Source organism: Dromaius novaehollandiae, chromosome 4, assembly GCF_036370855.1.
Source record: "Dromaius novaehollandiae isolate bDroNov1 chromosome 4, bDroNov1.hap1, whole genome shotgun sequence".
NCBI classification, from domain to species: domain Eukaryota; kingdom Metazoa; phylum Chordata; class Aves; order Casuariiformes; family Dromaiidae; genus Dromaius; species Dromaius novaehollandiae.
The window spans coordinates 87,785,945-87,807,393 of NC_088101.1; the positions used below are offsets into that span (position 1 = coordinate 87,785,945).

A 21,449-nucleotide genomic window follows, 5' to 3' on the forward strand; every position below is an offset into this window, starting at 1 on the left:
CCGGGGCCCGGCCGCGGTGCCGCGGGCCCCCCCCCCGGCCCCCCCCGGCCCCCCCCGGCGGCGGCGGCGAGCGGGGCCCGGGCGGGCGGCCGGTGCCGGCGCTGCCCGCGGACCCCCTCCGCCGGCGCGGGGAGGGACCGCTCCTCCCCGGAATGATGTCAGCCTGCCCGGCCGCGGCCCCCGCCTCCCCCCGGCGGCTCCGGCCCTGCCTCCCCGGGGAGGCGGCGGCGGCATGGCCCGGGCCGGCGGGGCGGCGGGGCGGCGGCGGCGGGTGCTGGTGCTCATGGTGCTGGTGGCCGCGGCGGGGCGGCGGGGCCGCGGCGGGGGGCGGCGGCGGGGGGGCGGCGGCGCCCCCGGCCCCCCGCCGCCCGCCGAGCCCCCGCCGCCCCGGGGCCCCCCCGGCCGCCCGCTGCTGCTGCTGCTGCCGCTGCCGCTGCCGCCGCCGCCGCCGCCGCCCAGCGCCGCGCCCGCCGCCGCCGCCCGCCCGGTAACGAGCCCCGCGCCGCCGCCGCCCCCGCCCCATCCCGGCCCGCCGCCGCCGCCCCCGCCCGCACGCCTCCCGCCTCCCCCTCCCTCCCTCCACTCCTCCTCCCTGCCTCCCCCCTCCCTCCCTCCACTCCTCCTCCGAGCCTTCCTCCATCCCTCCCTCCACTCCTCCTCCGAGCCTTCCTCCATCCCTCCTTCCACTCCTCCTCCCTGCCTCCCCCATCCCTCCCTCCACTCCTCCTCCGAGCCTTCCTCCATCCCTCCTTCCACTCCTCCTCCCTGCCTCCCCAGCCCTCCCTCCACTCCTCCTCAGAGCCTTCCTCCATCCCTCCTTCCAATCCTCCTCTAACCCTTCCTCCATCCCTCCTTCCACTCCTCCTCCCTGCCTCCCCCATTCCTCCCTTCCACTCCTCCTCTGAGCCTTCCTCCATCCCTCCTTCCACTCCTCCTCCCTGCCTCCCCCATCCCTCCCTCCCGGTCCCTCCTTCCACTCCTCCTCTCTGCCTCCCCATCCCTCCCTCCGCTCCCTTCTCCTGCCCCCCGCCCCTTCCCCTGCCGGTCCCCAGCACTTGGCTGCTGGTCGCCTCCGTCTCCAACTTCTGCGGCCCTGCCCCCGCCTGCCCCCGCCTGCCCCCGCCCCCCGCGCCTCCCCGCGCCCCCCCGAGCCTCCCCGAGCCCCCCCGCCCGGCCGGCAGCCGCAGATGCCGCTTCCCCGGCGGCCGCCGCGGCGGCCCGCGGCACCTGCCCGGCGCTGAGCCCCGGGCCCGGGCGGAAAGTTTGGGGCGGCAGCGGGGCCGGGGCGGCGGGCCCCCCCCCAGCCCCCGGCCATGTTCTCCGTGCAGGAGGCGCTGCCCCGGGGGGGGCTGCCCATGAAGGAAGAGCCGCTGACGGCCGGACTGCCCTCCGTGAGGTGGCTGCAGAGCACCGGCATCCTGGACGCCAGCACGGCCGCGCAGAGGTAAGCGGCACCGCGGGCATCCCGGGCATCCCGGTGCCATGGGCGTCCTGGGCATCGTGGGGATCCCGGGCATCGTGGGGATCCTGGGCGTCCTGGGCATCGTGGGGATCCCGGGCATCGTGGGGATCCTGGGCATCCCGGGCATCCTGGGCACCATGGGCATCCCGGGCATCCCGGGCATCCTGGGCACCATGGGCATCCCGGGCACACTGGGCATCCCAGGCACCCTGGGCATCCTGGGCACCATGAGCATCCCGGGCATCCCGGGCACTGTGGGCATCCTGCGCATCCCAGATGCCCTGGGCACCCCGGGGCATCCCAGATATCCCAGGCCCCCCGGGCACCGTGGGCTCCCGGGCATCCCGGGTACCGTGTACGCCCCAGTACTTCAGGCAGCACAAGTACCCCCCGCGCCCCGGGCTGCCTGGGCATCTCCTGCCATCCCTATCCCTGCGTTCCTCGGGTATCCCAGGGATCCCCGCGGGCTCCGGGCACCCGACGCAGCGCAGGCACTTCGGGAGCCCCCAGGCACCTGGGCATCCTCGGTACCCCGCGCCCCTGGGTACCCTGGGCGTCCCAAGCACCCCGGCACCCTGCCCATGCCGGACCTGCAGCCACGCGTCGGCTGGGCCGGTGGGTGGTGGCAGCAGGGCAGGAGCTGCCGCCGGAGCTGCGAGGGGCTTGTGCCGTGCCGTGCCGTGCTGTGCCGTGCCGTGCCGTGCCGTGCTGCGTGTCCGCCGGGGCCCGGACCTGCACCGCCCCGTCCCCCACGTCGGTGGGCAAAGCCGCCGAGGGTGACGGCAGGGACCGGCCGCAGCGCCCTCCCCACCTCCCGGGCAGGGGTCGCGGCGTGGGGGCCGGGGGGAGCCACCGCCACAACCGGTCGTGCAGCCGGCATCGCCGAGCTCACCGCGCTCCGCAGCCCGATGCCTTTTCCGCGCCCTGCCCAGCCCCGGCTCCTGGGGGGCTGCGCTCCCTGCCCTCCCCATGGGGCTCAGGGCTCCGGGTGCCCGGCCCTGTCCCTGCCGTCCCTGTAGGGCTCCAGGTGCCCCTTGCCTGTCCCTGCCATCCCTGTGGGGCTCCGGGTGCCTGTCCCTGTCCCTGCCATCCCCATAGGGCTCCATATGCCCCATACCTATCCCTGCCCTCCCCGTAGGGCTCGGGGCTGCGGGTGCCTGTCCCTGTCCCTGCCCTCCCCATGGGGCTCCATGTGCCCAGCCCTGTCCCTGCCATCCCCATGGGGATCCGTGTGTCCATCCCTGTCCCTGCCATCCTGGCTGTCCCTTAGGGCTCCGTGTGCCCCATCCCTGTCCCTGCCATCCCCATGGGGATCCGTGTGTCCATCCCTGTCCCTGCCATCCTGGCTGTCCCTTAGGGCTCCGTGTGCCCCATCTCTGTCCCTGCCATCCCCATGGGGCTTCATGTGCCCAGCCCTGTCCCTGCCGTCCCTATGGGGCTCAGGGCTCCGTATGCCCCATCCTTGTCCCTGTGATCCATGTGGGGCTCCGGGTGCCCATCCCTGTCCCTGCCATCCCCGTGGGGCTCCGTGTGCCCATCCCTGTCCCTGCTCTCTCCACCCCTGTGCCCGGGGGTCCCAGGCTGTGGCCGGGGGCTGCCCGCACCCCTTCCGCAGCGCCCCGGCCCCTGCTGTCCCCCTGCGTGTGCCGTGGGGCGAGGGGGGGTCAGCAAGGGGTGGCCGCGTGCGGAGCCCACCGCGGCTTTGGGCGGCCAGGGCTCGGGGGGACGCCGTGGCTCAGCCCACGCACCCCGCGGCACGGAGAGCCGAGGAGCCTGGCCAGGGATGGGGGACCCGGGGGTCCGGTGAGGAGGGGGGTCACCGCCCGGCACACCCCCGGCGCTCGCAGCACCGAGCTGCTTTGCAGCGTGGGCGAGAACACCCAGTCGTGCGCGTTGTCCCCATGCTCGGGGACCGCGTTTGCACCGGAGGCTGCGCCCCGGGCTGAAGCCCCGAGGGGGGGGGACCGGAGTGGGGCTGGCCCCAGGGTCCCTGCCCTGGGGTGTCCCAGCCCTGCCGGCCCCGGAGCAGAGGGGACCCCCAGGGGCCGTGTCACCGGTGGCTTCTCTGCCACGGGGCGATGGGGAGCGGGACCCCCCCATTGCCGGGAGCGGGGCAGGGCGGGGGCTGCCGGGGCGAAGCAGCACCGGAGCTGGGGGTCTGCGCTGGTGCCGTGCGGCGGGGCGGCCGGGCTGCCTGGATGGGGTGTTTCGGGTGTGACTCCGCGTGGGTGCCGGGGTCCCTTGGACGCCCTGCAGCCCCTGCACCCGCGCTGGGGGGGCTGCTTCTGCTTTCCGGGTGCAGACCGTGGTGGGCACGCAGCATCCGCGTGGGCTGCCCAGGCCTGCGGCGTGCGTGGGGATGTGCAAGCGGGCGCGTGGGGCTGCTGGGGGGCTCCGAGCCCAGCCGGCCCGCGCCTCGCACCCCAGACCCCTTTTCTGAGCCTCGGTGCTGCTGGGCCGTCTCGCTGCCGCGAGAGCCTGCCCAGCCTCGCCAGGGCGCTCCCCGCATGCCCCCGAGCCGCCAGCAACCCCCCCGGGGAGCTGCGGCCCCCTGCGAGCCGAGGAGCCAGTCCTGGGGGTGTATCGCACAGGGGCTGGGGTCCCTGGGGCGCAAGGCAGAGGGGCCAGTCCTGGGGGTATATCGCACAGGGGCTGGGGTCTCCAGGGTGCGAGGCAGTGGGGCTGGGGTCCCAGCGGTGTAACGCACAGGGGCTGGGGTCCCTGGGGCGCAAGGCAGAGGGGCTGGGGTCCCAGTGGTGAATCGCACAGGCTGGGGTCCCTGGGGCGCAAAGCAGAGGGGCTGGGGTCCCAGGGGTGAATCGCACAGGGGCTGGGGTCTCCAGGACGCGAGGCAGCGGGGCTGGGGTCCCAGCAGTGTAACATACAGGGGCTGGGGTCCCCAGGGTGCAAGGCAGAGGGGCCGAGGTCCCAGGGGTGAATCGCACAGGGGCTGGGGTCTCCAGGACGCGAGGCAGCGGGGCTGGGGTCCCAGCAGTGTAACGTACAGGGGCTGGGGTCCCCAGGGTGCAAGGCAGAGGGGCCGGGGGCCCAGGGGTGAATCGCACAGGGGCTGGGGTCCCAGCGGCATAATGCAGAGGGGACGTAGTCCCGGTGGTGCAACACAGAAGGGCCGGGGTCCTGGGGGTGTCGTGCACCGGGGTTGGGGTCCTGGGGGTGCAATGCGCAGGGGTTGGGATCCCGGGGGTGCAGTGTACAGGGGCTGGGGTCTTGGGGGTGCAATGCACAGGGCCCAGGGTGCCGGGGGTGCAATGCACAAGGGTTGGGGTCCCAGCAGGGCAGTGCACAGGGGCCGGGGTCCCGGCACTGTGACACACGGGGTCCGGGGTCCCAGCGGGGCAGCACCGATCGGCTGGGGTCCAGGCGGGGAAGCTGAGGTGGTGGCTGGCTTCCCAGGCCGGCCGGGCGCTCCCCCCTCCCCGCCTCCCTCCCTCCTGCCTGCGCAGCCCGTGGCGGGAGGCGAGCGGAGAGCCTCGGCTGCGTAATTGCGCGGTGCCCCTCGCTCCGGGAGGCTCCGCGAGCGGGAGATGCTGCTTTCCTGTAAGCGGCACTCGCCGGTCTCGTCTGCTAGGAAATGCTCTGATTGCCTTTAATAATTAATGGCAGCCGGGCCGGGCTGCCGGCGCGCCGGGGCTCGGCAGCGCTGGAGCAGAGCTGCAGCTCTCCCGGCCGGCAGCGCGGGCTCGACCCCTCCCCGCCACGCTGCTGGGCCGCAGCTCGGGGGAGGCCGGGGGGGGGGGTCCCCGCTGGGACCCTGCCGCGTGCACGTCAGCCGGGAGAGCCGTGGCCGTGGCTCCGGCCAGGGACCGGCCACCGGAGCAGCTCCGCCACGGCAGGCCGAGCCGCTCGGCTGTGCGCACGCACGAGTTTTGGTGGGCAGCGCCGCGGGGAAGCACCGGGGCTGGGCCGCAGCGATGCCGAGGCTCACGCCGGGGTTTCCGCTCCCCACGGATGCCGCCGCTGCTCGCCGGCTCTCCCGGCACCCCGGCTCCCTGCCCTCACGGAGCAGAGCCCCTCACCGGCACGGCACACCGAGCCGGGGGTCCTGGCGTGGCCACGGGGTCGTGGCGTGGCCGGCATGCAGCGTGCGTGTGTGCCCACACGTGTGTGATTGCACCTGCATGCAGCATGCGTGTCTGCCCACACGTGTGACTGCACATGCACCTCTGAGCACGCGCGTGGGCCAGGACGCGTGTGTCCGCGGTGCACAAGGCCACACGTTTGCATGTGTGCATGCACGGCTGTGTGCCCGCACGTCGCTGCTAACAGTGCGCTGGGACACCGCGTGCGTGCACGCATGTTTGCACACGTGTGTGGCTGCCCACGCGTGGCAGCAGCACACGCAGACACCAGTGCGTGTGCGCCTCAGCGCTGGCAGACCGGGCGGGGGGGGTTTCCAGCTCCCCAAGCGCTGAGCCTTTCCCCTCGGTGACACAACAGCCCCCGGGGGTTTCCGGGGCGCGGGGCAGAGGCCGGGGGTGCTTCGGGGCCGTGGTGCCGTGGTGCCGTGCACCCAGCGGGGGGGCAGGACCAGGGTGCAGGGTGCTGCACCCGGGGGAGCAGCGGGAGGGTGCTGGGGTCCGGCTGTGCCCCCCCGCAGTTCCCAGGAGACCCCACAGGTGGCGGCCTCGTCCCAGCATTGCAGGGCCCCCCCGGACCCCCCCCGCCCCCCAACTCCCCCAGGCCAGGGTCCCCATGGGATCCCTCTCTGCCCCCCGGCCACTGCCCACTGGGACCCCCACAGGCCCCTGCGTTGCCCCCCCAGATCCTCGGCCTGGGTGGGAGCAGACAGGGGGGCTGGGGCCGGCAGGGACCCCCCCGCAGCCAGCTCCAGCCCTGCACCTGAGGCGCTGGGGGTCCGTGGGGTGGGGGGGGGTCCCGGCCGGGATGCAGGGGGAGCGTGGGAACGGGCGCCCCAGCCCCCCACGCGCTTCTCACCCGGGGTGTTTTTAATCACGAAAGCAGGGCGGTTTTTTTACATCCCTGTATTTGTCTTGGACGCGGTGCTCCGCGGGCCGGGGGGCCGGGCGGGGGGGCCGGGGGCTGCGCGGCGCGGCGGCAGCCCCGCTCACCGGCCCCTGCTCCCGCCGCAGCGGGGTGGGCCTGGCCCGCGCCCACTTCGAGAAGCAGCCGCCCTCCAACCTGCGCAAGTCCAACTTCTTCCACTTCGTCCTGGCCATGTACGACCGGCAGGGCCAGCCCGTGGAGATCGAGCGCACCTCCTTCATCGACTTCGTGGAGAAGGAGCGGGTGAGCCCCGCCGCGGCCGCCCTGGCCTCCCCCCGCATCCCCCTGCGGAGCCCACACGGGCTGAGACCGCTCCCAAACTCGTGACACGTGTGGCGGGACATGATGCTCGCCCTGCCTCGGGGCTGGGGATGGCGGGATGGGGCCGTGGCATCCCCGAGGCTCCGGAGTGGTGGCATCACCCAGCTGCCTGCATCCGACCTCCCACCTCCCTCCCCAGGAGCAGAACGGCGAGAAAACCAACAACGGCATCCACTACCGCCTCCAGCTGCTCTACAGCAACGGTAGGGGCCGGGGCCGGGGCGGGGGCCAGGGTGGGGGCCGGGGGCCGGGCAGGGCTCACGCGTGCCCTCTCGCCCCGCAGGCATCCGGACGGAGCAGGACCTCTACGTGCGGCTCATCGACTCCATGTCCAAGCAGGTAACGCCGCGGCGGGCGGCGGGTGGTGGGCGGCGGGGCCCCCGGTGCCCCCTTCCCTGCAGCCCCGTCTGCCACCCTGTCCCACGTGGGGCCCAACCTGCTAGGCCTCAGAGCACGGCTCCAGCTGCCCTGCTGGGCGTGCACATCTGTACTGGTGTGCACAGGTGTGCAGGGCACGCACATCTGGTACTGCTGTGCACACAGGTCTGCAGGGCATGCACATCTGTACCGGTGCACGCACAGGTGTGCAGCACGTGCACATCTGTACCGGTGTGTGCACACAGCAGTGCGGGGATCACACATCTGTACCTGTGCACACAGGTGTGCAGCACACACACGTCTGTACCTGTGTGTATGCACAGCTGTGCAGGGCTTGCACATCTGTACCTGTGCAGAAACAGCTGTGCAGGGCATGCACATCTGTACCTGTGCATATACACAGATGTGCAGGGCTTGCATATCTGTACCTACGCAGATACAGGTGTGGGGGGCATGCACGTCTGTACCTGTGCGCCCACAGGTGTGCAGGGATCGCACATCTCTTCCTGTGCGCACAAGTACAGGTGTGCAGGGCACACACATCTGTATCAGTGTACACACAGGTGTGCAGGGCACGCACATCTGTACATTTGTGCACCCAGGTGCGCAAGGCTTGCGCCTCCTCGCCTGGGTGCACACACGCAGGCGTGCAGGGCAGGTGTGCATGGCCACACTGTGCGTGTACACACCCGTGCGCACGCACACACACACACGCACACACACAGGTGTGCAGGCCGTGCACCTCGTGGCGTGAGCACCCACGGGACGGCGCGCCCGGGCACGCTGCCCTGCTGTGCACACATACACACACACGCGCGGGTGTGCACGCTCGGCACGCACACTTGCACACTCAGGGAGGCACGCTCACCGAAATGTGCTCACCAGAGGCGTGCAAGGCCCTGCATGTGCCACGGCGCTCGGCCGGGGGGGGCCCGCTCAGTTCTTGGCGGGGGGCCGGTTCTCGCCGGCCCGGGACCCCACCTCGCGCTCTCCCCCCCCCAGGCCATCATCTACGAGGGGCAGGACAAGAACCCCGAGATGTGCCGGGTGCTGCTCACCCACGAGATCATGTGCAGGTAGGCGCAGCGCCGGGCCCCCCCCGCCCCCCCCGGCCCGCGCCCGCCGGCGCCCGCCGCGCTCCCCTGTGCCCCATTAGAGCCGCTCTTGTTTACCACACTCGCGCGCCGTGTTTGTGCAAATTAGCGCGCCGTGCCAGCGCCGCTAATTGATCTCGGGAGCCGCGCTAACGATGCCGGGGGCCCGTGGGGCTCCCGGGGCTGCCGCCGCCTCCCTGCATGGACCCCGGCGTGCCCCTGCCGTGGGGCAGGACCCCGTGCTGGGATGGGGCCGGGGGGGCCAGGGGCAGGGCCGGGGGGCAGCCGCGCTCACGCCGGCCCCTCTCGCCCCCCCCCCAGCCGCTGCTGCGACAAGAAGAGCTGCGGGAACCGCAACGAGACGCCGTCCGACCCCGTCATCATCGACAGGTAGGTGCCCGCGCGCCCCGGGCATCGCCATTCCCACCGTCCCCGGGCTGGCAGCTCCGAGCATCCCGTGGGAGCCGCGCTGGGAATCGCCTGCCCCGACATCCCCCAGCTCACGGCTCCAAGCATCCCGGGGACCTCGGGCATCACCATCCCCGCTGCCCTGGGCTGGCAGCTCCGTGCATCCCATGGGAGCTGCCCTGGTCATCGCCGTCCCTGCCATCCTGGGCTGGAGGCTCCAAGCATCCCATGGGAGCCACCCTGGGAATCGCCTGCCCTGCCGTCCCCGAGCTGGTAGCTCCGAGCATCCCGCAGGAGCCGCCCCAGGAATTGCCGTCCCCGGCTCCAAGCATCCCATGGCCTTCATGCCCTGGGAATCGCCGTCCCCGCTGCCCCAGGCTGGCGGCTCCGAGCATCCCGTGGGACCCTGGGAACTGACTGCCCTGCCACCCTGGGCTGGCAGCTCCGAGCATCCCGCGGGACCCCGGGAGCCAGCCGGGCGCCCCGGGCTGGGGCCGTGCGGGTGCAGCAGGGATGCTGCCTCGTTAGCGTTAATGACTTGGGGGGGGGGGGGGGCAGCCCCGGCACCAGTCTTGGGGCTCCACTCTGTCTTCTCCACGGTTTATGCGTCGGCTGAAGCCGGGCTCGCTGCTCCGCGCGGCCGGGCAACGTGCGGGCTGAGGCCCCACGCGCTCGCTGCACGTGTGGCGGCGGCCGGACGTGACAGGTGGGGGAAGCGCCGTTTGCTGTCAGGGCGGCACTTCCAACGCGCGTCAAACAAATAAATAATACAAGCAGCATCCAACCACTTCAATTAGCCAAGCAGGGGCCGCGTGTCGGCCTGGCGCCCGGGGCGGACGTGCCGCGGGCCCCCCCCCCGCCCCCCCCGGCACTGGCGTGGGGTTGAGCGGGTGCACTGAGCAGGCTGCACCGCCTGCACAGCCTGCACCTCCCTCCATCCGCTCTTCCGTCCCTCTGTCCCTCCATTCATCCCTCCTCCATCCTTCCCAACCTCCTGTCCTGTATCCATTCATCCATCTCTCCACCCATCCCTCCATCCTTCCCACCATCCAGTCCTTTATCCATTCATCCATCCCTCCACCCATTCCTCCATCCTTCCCAACATCCAATCTTCTATCCATCTGTCTCCCCATCCAGTCCTGTTTCCATCCACCCCTCCATCCCTCCATCCTTACCTGCATCCAGTCCTTTATCCATCCATCCCTCCATTCTTCCCACCATCCTTCCCCCATCTGGTCCTATATCCATCCATCCTTCCCCCCCATCCAGTCCTCTGTCTATCCATCCTCCCTCCATCCTTCACCCTAGCTGGTCCTATCCTCTATCCATCCCTCTATCCCTCCCTCAATCCCTTCCCCCATCCAGTCCCCATCTATCCATACCTTCCTCCATCCCTCCAACTTTCCCTCCATCCAGTCCTCTATCCATCTACCCATCCCTCTCTCCATCCCTCCATTCTTCCCCTGATCCTATCCTCAAGCCATCCCTCCATTCTTTCCCCCATCCAATCCTCTGTCCCTCCCTCCCTCCCACCATCCATCAATCCACTCTTCCATCCATCCCCCATCCCTCCATCCTTCCCGGCATCCAGTCTTCTGTCCATCCATCCACCCATCCCTTGCTCCATCCCTCCATCCTTCCCACCATCCATCCCTCCCTGCCTCCCTCTCCCCATCCTTCCCCCATCCGGTCCTCTCTCCCTCCCTGCCTCCCTCTCCCCATCCCCCCGAGCCCCCCAGCCCTCGCACGGCTCCCGTGGGGCTGGAGCCCCCCAGCCCTCGGCAGCTCCCGTGGGGCTGGGCGATGCGGGCGCTCCTGCCCCTCGTCCCCTGCCCCGGCCCCGGTTCCCCGCCTCCATCCTCGCCCCAGGCCGGTCTCGGAAACCCCTGGGATGGAGCCCGCACCGCCCGTCCCCCACGAAGACGGGCCGCCCCGTGTGACGAGTTTGCCAGGGCTCTGCGGGGCTCACGTGTCCGGGGAGCGTCCCCCCAGCCTGGTGCTGCCTCGGGGACCGGAGCGCGGGCACGGGCGGGAAGCAGCCCCCGGGCCACCCCGCGAGCTGCCCCGGCCCCGGCCCCCGGGGCAGGTCCCTGGGCCCCCGCGCTCCTCTCCGGCCCCGCGCAGCCAGATGTGCTGGCTCCCGCCCCGGGCCGCCGGCCAGCTGTGCGTCCGCCCGTGCCGCCAGCTGTGCGCGGGCGCTTCCTCCAGCGGGATGCTGACCCCGGCGGCCTGGCCAAGGCGGACCCCCACCCGCCACCTCCGGAGAGCCCTGTCCCCCCCCCGGCACCCCCCGTCCCCCCGGGGCAGCCCCGTCCCTGGGGCATCCCAGCCCCGTCCTGCATCCCGGCCGCGCTGGGGGGCTGCCCCAAGGCCTCCCCCCCCCGGGGGGGTCCCCGGGCGCCCGGCCCCAGCCCGGCCCTGCTCCCTTCCCCCCGGCCCTGCACCCTGCCCCCCCCGGCGCCCGCTCCCCGGCCCGACGCCCGGCCCCACTGGTTTAGAGAGCCAGATAAGTGCCCTATCAACATGTTAATCAAATTACTTAGGAGCTAAAATTGACGCTTTTCATTAATTATACAAGATTATTCTAATTGCGAATTCAAATTTATGCGCTCGGAACAGAAGGTGTTCGGCAGCATTGCCGGGAATTTGCATATTAAATGGGGAGCGGGGTGCATTATGGATGCTAATGTATGCACATTGTCTGTATTTTTAACTCCCGGGCCCATATGCGCGGCTGCCGCTTAAGGAGGTGAAGAAGTCCGACGTGTTTTTATTATTATTTCCCCTCTCCTTGGCGCGAAGTCGCAGCGCTGGGGGGGCCGGGGGGGCTCGCCCCGCAGCCCCACGCCGCCCCTGTCAATCTCCGCGCGGGGAGGGGGTTGTTTTTCCTCCCGTTTCCACGCTCCTTCCTTCCTCTGATTACCACCTGGGAGGCTGGCGGGTGCCGCGGCGCAGCCCCCACGGCCCCTCGCCCTGCCCGGCGGCTTGCCCGGCCCACGGGGGCTCGCGGGGGCCCACGGGGGCTCGCGGGGGGCGCGTGGAGGGGTGGCTGTGCCGGGGGGGCCGACGTCGCGGCGGGGCTGCTGCCCGGAGCCCTGGCAGTGCCGCGGCCGCCCCGGAGCGGTTGTGGAGGCGGGGGGGGGGGAGCTGGGGCGGGATGGGGGGCTGGAGGTGGGGGGGGATGTGGGGGGAGATGTGGGACCAGGATAGTGTAGAGGGATGGTGAGGTGGGATGCCGGCTTGGGAGGTGGGAGGGGGATGCCCGTGCAGGATGCAGGGATGGGATGCTCTGTGGGATGGGGGGCAGGATGCCGAGTGGGATGCAGGGATGGGAGGCTGGAGTGGGATGTGGGGGCAGGATACCGGGCAGGATCCTGGGCAGGATGCCAGGCGGGGTGTCAGGCTGGGATGCAGGGCTGGGATGCTGGGTGGGATGCTGGGCAGGATGCCGGGCGGGATGCAGGGATGGGAGGCTGGAGTGGGATGTGGGGGCAGGATACTGGGCAGGATCCTGGGCAGGATGCCAGGCGGGATGTCAGGCTGGGATGCAGGGCTGGGATGCTGGTTGGGATGCTGGGCAGGATGCCGGGCGGGATGCAGGGATGGGAGGCTGGAGTGGGATGTGGGGGCAGGATAGCGGGCAGAATGCCGGGCGGGATGCTAGGTGGGATGCTGGGCTGGGATGCTGGGCAGGATGGCGGGTGGGATACTGGGCTGGGATGCCGGACTGGGATGCAGGGCTGGGATGCCAGGCCGGGTGCCAAGCTGGCATGCTGGGCGGGATGTTTGGCTGGGATGCCAGGCTGGGATGCCAGGCTGGGATGCCGGGCAGGATGCCGGGCAGGATGCCAGGCGGGATGCCAGGCAGGGTGCTGGGACAGGACAGCGAGGCACGTGCGGGCGAGCGGGGTCGCAGGCAGGACGGGGTCGCAGGCAGCACTGGGCAGCCACAGGCAGGGGCTCTCCTGTGTGCGTCCCACGGCTGGGGTCCCTGCTGGGGAGAGGAGCCAGGGCACTGCCACGCTGCCTGGGGCACTGCCACCCTGTCCAGGGTGCTGCCACGCTGTCTGGGGACACTGCCACACTGCCTGGGGCACTGCCACGCTGCCTGGGGACATTCCCTCCTGGGAGGCAGCAAGGGATGGGCAGGGCGATGGGGACCGGGGAGTCCCCAGTCCCAGCAGGAGGGACCTCCCGTGCCCCATCCGGCAGCGCTGGGTGCCCAGGGCCACTGGGTGCACACCCGCACCCCCACCAGCAGCCCCCCGTGGCCCAGTGGGTCCTGTGACCCCCTTGGTGTCCGCAGGGACACAGGTGTGAGAGGGCGCGAGGACAGGGAGACCGCAAAAGGAGCAGAGGTGGCAGGGAGGGACCTGCGGTGGCCTGGCACAGCGTGGTGGCCTGACACGCTGTGGTGACCTGGCATGGAGCAGTGACTTGGCACGTTGTGATGACTTGGCACAGCGCGGTGGCCTGGCATGATGCCATCAGCTGGCACAGTGCAGTGTCTGGCAGGGCACAGTGGCCTGGCACTCTGTGATGGCCTGGCAGAGCCCGGTGACTTGTCACGGCCCAGCGACCTGGCGTGCTGCAGTGACTAAGCACGGCATGGCATGGTGCCGTGACTTGTCGTGGCGTGGCACGGTGTGGTGGCCTGGCGTGGCATGGTGACCTGGGCTGCATGGTGACCTGGCATGGTGCGGTGACCTGGCACGGTGCAGTGACGTGGCACAATGCAGTGAGGTGGCACAGTGCGGTGACATGGGACCAGGGCTGGCCGGCCCCCATGCTTTGGGGCAGGTCCCGGACACACAACAGGATCAGGCCACCGTTGAGCTCCCGTGTGTGGGCGCTGCGGGACACGGGCAGAGGGCCCAGCCCCATTGGCCCCCCAGCCGCGTGTGCGTGTGCGTGTGCGTGTGCACATGCAGCTGGCTGTGTGCGTGTGCAAGGCATGTACAGCCGTGGGCATGTGCAGGGCACACGTGGCCATGGGTGTGCACAGGGCGCCTGTGCCCGGGTGCATGTGCAGGGGGTGTGTGTGCACGCGGGGTGTGTGCCCCTGTGCTCGTGCCCAGTGTGCACGCCTGTGTGTGCATGCAGTGCACGCGTGTCCCCGTGCGTGTGCGTGGTACACGTGCTGTGTGCACGCGCAGGCTGTGCGGTGGCCCCAGAGAGCACGCGTGTGCCTGCGCTCCTGCCAGCGGTGCCGGAGCGTGTCCGTGGTCCCAGGAGCATGTCTGTGATCCTAGGAGCAGGTCCCTGGTCCTGGCAAGTGCGTGTCCGTGGTCCAGGAGTGTGTCCATGATCCTAGGCAGCATGTGCCTATGGTCCCAGGAACACGTCCATGATCCCAGGAATGTGTCCGTAATCCTAGAGAGCACGTGCCTGTGGTCCCAGGAGCATGTCTGTGATCCCAGGAACTTGTCTGTGATCCTAGAGAGCACGTGCCTGTGGTCCCAGGAATGTGTCCATGATCCCAGGAATGTGTCCATGGTCTCAGGAGCATGCCCATGACCCCAGGAGCACGTCCGTGGTCCCAGGAACATGTCCATGATCCCAGGAACGTGTCCGTGATCCTAGAGAGCACGTGCCTGTGGTCCCAGGAAAGTGTCCATGGTCCCAGCAGCGTGTCCATGACCCCAGGAACATGTCCGTGGTCCCAGGAACATGTCTGTGATCCCAGGAACATGCCCATGATCCCAGGAGCGTGTCCATGACCCCAGGAACATGTCCGTGGTCCAGCAGCGCGCCCATGACCCCAGGGGCCGTGTGCCCACGCTCCGGCCATGCGGCTGCATGCGTGACCCCGAGGTCCCCGAGGCCGAGCCGAGGACCCGGCCGTGCCCAGGAGGGGGACCGTGCACGTCCCCGGGGCGGCGATGCCGACCGCTGGGGTCTCTCCTCCCGCCCTAGGTTTTTCCTCAAGTTCTTCCTCAAATGCAACCAAAACTGCCTGAAGAACGCGGGGAACCCCCGGGACATGCGGCGCTTCCAGGTGAGCCCCGGGGCCGTGAGCTGACGCCGCTTGCGTTTCCTCAAAGGGGTCTCGGGGAATCCGGCGCTCCAGGCCCCAAAGGGGACCGAATCCCCCTGGACCCCTTGCAAACTCTTCCCCCGTGTCCCCCCTTCCCGAGCCGAGCTTTCCCCACGGCAGCTGGAGTTTCCTTTTGCAGAGCAGAGGGGGGGTCTGTCCCGTCTCCCACCCAGCACGGGCGCCTTCATTAGGGCCTCTCGTAAAGATATGATAATTGTGACATTTTTACATGATTAACGACCTATCCAATTTGCATAGCACCAAGCAGCTCCGGGAGAACAGCCAAGTCCACCCACCTCCACGCCGGAGGAGCGATGGAGGGGAGGCGCAGGGGGGTGGGCTGGGGTTGCGGGGGCGGCCCTCCCTGTGCCCCCCAGCCGGGCGGGTGACCGAGGCAGTGCCCTGGCCGACGCCGGGGTCGTGCAGCGCCGTGTTGTGCGCAGTCGTGTGCACACGCACACACACGCGTGTGCATGCACAGGTGCGTGCGTGCACAGGGATGCGTGCATGCACCCAGGCGCTTGTGCACACATAAGCACCCACCTACGCATGCGTGCACACACACACAGCCGCACACGTGTGCATTTGCACACCCACCCCACCACCAAGGCTGTCCCGTGCGGGCACGGAGGGTCCGGAGGGCAAGGCGAGGCCGTCCCGGGATGCTCGGAGGCGCGGGGGGATGCCAGCAGGGACGAGGATGCTCCGGTGGGACACGCTTGTCCGTGGGAGGGAGCAGGACCGGGGGGAGCAGCGGGTGCAGGGGGGTGGCAGCACCCGCTCCCCCCGCCGCCGCCCTCCCGCAGGTGGTGGTGTCGACGACGGTGAACGTGGACGGCCACGTCCTGGCCGTGTCCGACAACATGTTCGTCCACAACAACTCCAAGCACGGCCGCCGGGCACGGCGCCTCGACCCCTCCGAAGGTGAGTCCGGCGTGCCAAATGCGGGACAGCAAGTGCACGTATGCATAAGGGAGGCCATTTGCAGGGGCGTGCACATCCGCGCCTCCGCCCACGCGTGTTTGCACACGCGTGTGCACGCTCCCACGGAGCCCCTGCCCCGCTCTCACGGCCGCCCTCCTCTCCCCCGCGCCCGAAGCAGCCACCCCCTGCATCAAAGCCATCAGCCCCAGCGAGGGCTGGACCACCGGCGGTGCCACCGTCATCGTCATCGGTGACAACTTCTTCGACGGGCTCCAGGTGGTCTTCGGCACCATGCTGGTGTGGAGCGAGGTAGGCGGGGGCGCGGGGCGCGGGGGGGGGCAGCCCGGGGGTGCCCGCCCGCCGCCTCAGCCCGCGCCCCCGCAGCTCATCACGCCGCACGCCATCCGGGTGCAGACGCCGCCGCGGCACATCCCCGGCGTGGTGGAGGTGACGCTCTCCTACAAGTCCAAGCAGTTCTGCAAGGGCGCCCCGGGCCGCTTCGTCTACACCGGTGAGGGCACGCCGGGGCCGCTGGCCTTGCACCTGCCTTGCACGCTGTGCGTGTGCGCGGTGTGTGACGCGCACGTGACACTGCGGGGGCCACCCCGTCCCCCTCACCATGCACCGGGCACGTGGGAGCCGGGTGACACAGAGGAGGGCTGTACGTGTGAGACGCTGTGTGCAACGCTGCACGCGGGACACGCTGGACGTGTGCGGTGGTGCAAGAGGGTCACTGTGCAGGGAGGCTGCGCGTGCACACACACCGTGCAGGAGGCACCAGCTGAGAGTTCGTGTGTGTGATAATGAGTGTGAGAGTGTCAGTGCCCATCCGGCACGACAAGTGCATGGCCGTGCATGGATCCTCCATGCGCGTGCAAAGGAGCAGTGCTGGGAGCTGCATGCACCCGCCGGACACAGCCGTGCTGGGGCAGAGCTGGGAGCCCGTGTGCACGTGTGTGTACACGTGTGTGTGTGTGCGTGTGTGTGCGTGTGTGTGAGTGTGCACGTGTGTGTGAGTGTGCACATGTGTGTGCATGCCAGGTGCAGCGGCGTGGCGCAGCCGGGTGTGCGAGGCAGGCTGTGCTGCCGGGAGCCGTGTCCTGGCAGTGCCACGGTGTCCCTGTGCCCCAGCCCTTGGGGCACTCTGCCTGCGCCCCGGCACAGCCCGTCCCCAGGCCCGGGGGTCCCCGCGGTGCCTGTCCGCAGCACTCCCGGCCTGCCCGCGGCCCCGCAGCCTCCTCCCGGCTCCCTCCGCCAGCTCCACAGGGTGATCCGGCCCCGGGCAGCATGCGTGTGTGTGTGCATATGTGTGCATATGTGGCATAAGCACAGCAGCATGCACACGCGTGCAGTGTGAGTGTGGCAGCATGCATGTCGGTGGCATAAGCATGGCAGCATGCACGCATGTGCAGTGTGTGCAGGGCAGCGTGTACATGCATGTGGGGTGAGTGCAGCAGTGTGCACACACGGTGTGAGCGTGGCAGCATGCACATGCATGTGGGGTGAGTGCAGCAGTGTGCACACACGCTGTGAGCGTGGCAGCATGCACATGCATGTGGGGTGAGCAGGGCCGTGCACACGTGTGGTGTGAGCAGGGCCGTGCACACGTGTGCGATGTGTCGGGGGGCCATGCACGCACACGGGGTGTGAGCAGGGCCATGCACACGTGTGCGATGTGCTGGGGGGCCATGCACGCACACGCGGGGTGAGCAGGGGCCGTGCACACACGTGCACGTGTGCACGGGACGCACGGGGCGGCGTGCAGGTGCCGTGGGGATGCCATCGCAGCGGGGGGGGGGCAGCGTGCCGCGGGCGCCCAGCTCAGCCCCGCGCCGTGCCTCGGTTTCCCCGCGGGGCGGGGGCCTCACCGCCGCATCCCCCCGCCAGCGCTCAACGAGCCCACCATCGACTACGGCTTCCAGCGGCTGCAGAAGGTGATCCCCCGGCACCCCGGCGACCCCGAGCGCCTGCCCAAGGTAGGGCCGGCGGCCGCAGGGCTGGGGGGTCCGCGCGGGGCGGGGGGGGTGCCGTGCCCCCCCCAACCGCGACCCGCTGCCCGCAGGAGGTGCTGCTGAAGCGGGCAGCCGACCTGGTGGAAGCGCTCTACGGGATGCCGCACAGCAACCAGGTACCGCGGCCCCCGCCTGCGCCGCGCTCGGCTCCCCGTGCCGGGCTGGGGCCATGGCGGCTGCCCCCCGCCCGGGTGGAGAGCGTGGCCGACAGCTCAGGCCGGCTCCAGCGCTCCGGCCGCCTTTGCTCCCACGTCCTTCCGGGCTCCGGGCGCGAGTGGGCGCAGCCGCAGGGGCCTCTGCCCTGCCCTTCCCGGGACAGCCTGTTCCCATTCCCGTTCCCGTTCCCATTCCCATTCCTGGGGTCGCATGTGCATGTCCTGGGAGGTGGCACGAGTTGGACTGGCCTCAGCTGCCCCTGCCCTTCCCGGCCCAGTGGGTCCCCGTTCCTGGGGGACACTCGGGGCTGTGCATGTCCCGGGAGGTGGCACGAGTTGGAGCAGCCTCAGCTGCCCCTGCCCGGCTCCTCCCGGCACAGCAGGTTCCTGTTCCCAGGGCGCACATGGGGCTGTGCATGTCCCGGGAGGTGGCACGAGTTGGAATGGTCTCAGCTGCCCCGTCCCTTCCCTTCCCTTCCCTTCCCTTCCCTTCCCTTCCCTTCCCGGCACAGCCCGTTCCCGTTCCTGGGGGCGTTCAGGGCTGTGCATGTCGCAGGAGATGGCACGAGTTGGAGTGGCCTCAGCTGCCCCTGCCCTTCCCGGCACAGCCCGTTCCCATTCCCATTCCCATTCCCGTTCCTGGGGGGTGCATGGGGCTGTGCATGTCCCGGGAGGTGGCACGAGTTGGAGCGGCCTCAGCTGCCGCTGCCCAGCGGGTCCCCGTCCCCGGTGACGCCCCCCCCATCCCTCCCGGCAGGACCTCATCCTGAAGCGGGCGGCGGACATCGCCGAGGCGCTGTACAGCGTGCCCCGCGCGCCCGGCCAGCTCTCCTCGCTCGCCGGCAGCCACGGCCCCGCCGGCGTCATGGGGGTGAACTCCTTCGGCGGCCAGCTGGCCGTGGGCATCGGCGAGGCGGCCCAGGGCCCCGAGCAAGGTGGGCTGGGGGGGGCCGGGCTGGGGGGGGCCGGGCGTGGGGCCGCGGTGCCCCCGCCAGTGCCAGTGCCGGTGCTCTCGCCCGCAGGCTACGCGCGCAGCACGGGCAGCGCCTCGCCGCGGGGCTACGTGCCCGGCTCCCCGCCGCAGCAGGGCGGCTACGGCGGCACCTCCGGCATCGGCGGCTACGGCGGCGGCACCATGGCCGGCCTGGGGGTGCCCGGCTCGCCCAGCTTCCTCAACGGCTCCACCGCCAACTCCCCCTACGCCAGTGAGTCCGCGGCCGGGGCGGCGCGCCGGCCTCTGCGGGGGTCCAGCCCGGAGCCATGCCGGTCCCCGGAGCCGGCTGCGGTGATACGGGGCAGCCGGGACCCGGGGCTGCTCCCGCGGGGCATCCCGGGAGTGATGCCCTGCCCTGGGGCTGCTCTCATGGGGTGAGCCGGGAGCGATGCCCAGCCCCGGGGCTGCACCCGCAGGGCATCCCAGGCGAGCCCGGAGCAATGCCTGGCCCTGGGCTGCTCCCATGGGGCATCGCGGGAGTGATGTCCACTCCTGGGGCAGCTCCCGCTGGGTGTCCCGGGCAAGCCGGGAGCGATGCCTGGCCTCGGGACTGCTCCCACGGGGTGAGCTGGGAGCGATGCCTGGCCCCGGGTGCTCCTATGGAGTGTCCTGGGTGAGCCGGGAGTGATGCCCGGCCCCAGGCTGCTCCTGCAGGGCATCCCAGGGGATCTGGGAGCAATGCCCGGCCCCGGGCTGCTCCCGTGGGGCGTCCTGGGCAAGCCGGGAGTGGTACCCAGCCCTGGGCTGCTCCCGTGGGGCATCCCAGGGGAGCCGGGAGTGATGCCCGGTCCCGGGCTGCTCCCGTGGGGCATCCCAGGGGAGCCGGGAGCGATGCCCGGCCCCGGGCTGCTCTGCCCCGTGCAGCCGTGCCCGGCTCAGCGGGCCTCTCTCCCCCAGTTATGCCTTCCAGCCCCCCGCTCGGCGCCTCCTCCATCACCCTCCCGTCGGGCACCAGCACCTCCACCCCCTCCGGCGTCTTCTCCTTCTCGCCCGTCAACATGATCTCGGCGGTGAAGCAGAAGAGCGCCTTCGCCCCCGTGGTGCGGCCGCAGCCCTCCCCGCCGCCCGCCTGCTCCGGGGCCGCCGCCGGCAGCCTGCAAGGTGAGCGCGGCCCCCGGCCGGCCGCGGCCCCCGGCCCCCCCGGCGCCCGCCGCCGCCTGACGCCCCTTTCCCTCCCGCCGCCAGACCAGGCTTTCGAGGACTCGGACAAGTTTCACGCCCCGGCGCGCTCGCTCCAAGGACTGGCCTATTCCTAAGCGCAGTAAGGGCTGGGGGGGGCCGCGGAGGGAGCCCCCGGCGCGGGGCGGCACGTGGGGCGGGCGCGGGGGGCTGCGCGGGGCGGCCCTGCTGCCCCCTCCCTCGCGCTGCCGCCCGTCCCAGCGCCCGCGCCGCCATGGCTTCACTCCCAGATGTTGCGCTCCAGATGTGGAGCTGCCCCCCCGCCCTGGCCGCTGGCAGGGCTTCCCACCGTGGGGCTGCACCTCCCGCGGACCCCCCAGGCCGGAGGCAGCGGGGGGGGGGGCCGAGCAGCCCTGCACCCACAGGGATGGGCGGAGCGGCCCCCGGGCCCCCCACCCGCAGCGCTTTCATGATTATTATCACCACTGTTATTATTAATGTTATTATTATTCTTTTAGCAAGCGGCCCGGCAGCAGGGGGGGCGCTGGGGGCTGGGCCGGAGCCCCCAGCCCCTCACCCGCGTTGGGGCATTTTTACCTTTCTTTCCAGGCCGGGGGGCAGGGGGGGGCAGCTGTGAGTTTTGTAAATAAAGAAAAAGGGAAAAAAACCCAGAAACTCAAGCCGCGCTGCCCCTGCGTGCCGTGCCCATGCACCATGGCCGTGCGCCGTGGCTATGTGCCGTGCCCGTGCACCGTGGCCGTGCACCGTGGCCGTGCACCATGCCTGTGTGCCATGCCCGTGTGCCGTGGCCACGCACCACGCCGATGCACCGTGCCCGCATGCCGTGCCCGTGCGCCGTGCCCGTGTGCCATGCCTGTGCATCGTGGCCATGCACTGTGCCCGTGCGCCGTGCCCGTGTGCTGTGGCCGTGCACCGTGCCCATGCACCATGGCCGTGCGCCGTGGCCGTGCTCCGTGCCCGCGTGCCGTGCTCGTGCACCGTGCCCGCGGCGCGATGGCCGTGCCCCCGCGCACCCCTCCACCGCAAGCACATGTAAAGCGAATATTACCCTCACCGTCCTCGACGTCCGCCCCCGCACTGGCCCTGGGGGTGTCCCGGCGGGCAGGGGGCTCCGGCCCCCGGTGCAGGAGGGCCCCGAGCCGGTGCCCCCCCAGCCCGGTGCCGCTGGCCCCCGCGTCGCTGTGCCGGGCCGGGCGGGCGGGGGGGCTGGCGTTGGGGCCGGGCGGCTCCGCGACGGGGCTGCGGGAAATGGAAATAAAACGACTTGCAGAAAGGCTGCCGGCTCCACGCCCTGCCTGCGCGACGGGGACGGGGACAGGGACGCGCCGCGGAGGGGACACGCAGTGCTCCATGTCCCAGGGGTGTCTCCAGGGAGGGGACACACACAGTGCTCCTTGGCCCAGGGATGTCCCCAGGGAAGGGACACTTAGCCCATGGACACGCAGTGCTTCGTGTCCCGGGGATGTCCCCAGTGAGGGGGGACACAGGCTGCAGACATG

At 71.0% G+C, this 21,449-nt stretch overlaps 1 protein-coding gene across 2 annotated transcripts; it reads left to right on the plus strand.

The window, feature by feature from the left end:
* The first annotated feature begins 162 nt into the window (after window positions 1–162).
* EBF4 (EBF family member 4) lies at window positions 163–21,224 on the plus strand. Of its 2 annotated transcripts, XM_064511714.1 has the most exons (17): window positions 163–487; window positions 1,329–1,444; window positions 6,574–6,730; window positions 6,948–7,011; window positions 7,092–7,147; window positions 8,189–8,262; window positions 8,602–8,670; window positions 14,605–14,686; window positions 15,532–15,649; window positions 15,825–15,958; window positions 16,034–16,160; window positions 17,537–17,625; window positions 17,712–17,777; window positions 18,574–18,751; window positions 18,839–19,021; window positions 19,708–19,911; window positions 19,996–21,224. In XM_064511714.1, the coding sequence occupies exons 1-17, from the start codon at window positions 233–235 to the stop codon at window positions 20,064–20,066; spliced, it is 2,043 nt and encodes a 680-aa protein (XP_064367784.1). In that variant the 5' UTR covers window positions 163–232; the 3' UTR covers window positions 20,067–21,224. The 2 variants fall into 2 exon arrangements, with proteins under 2 accessions (XP_064367784.1, XP_064367785.1); XM_064511715.1 differs by lacking the exon at window positions 163–487 and having other exon boundaries at window positions 619–1,444; window positions 15,828–15,958.
* Window positions 21,225–21,449: the final 225 nt, after the last annotated feature.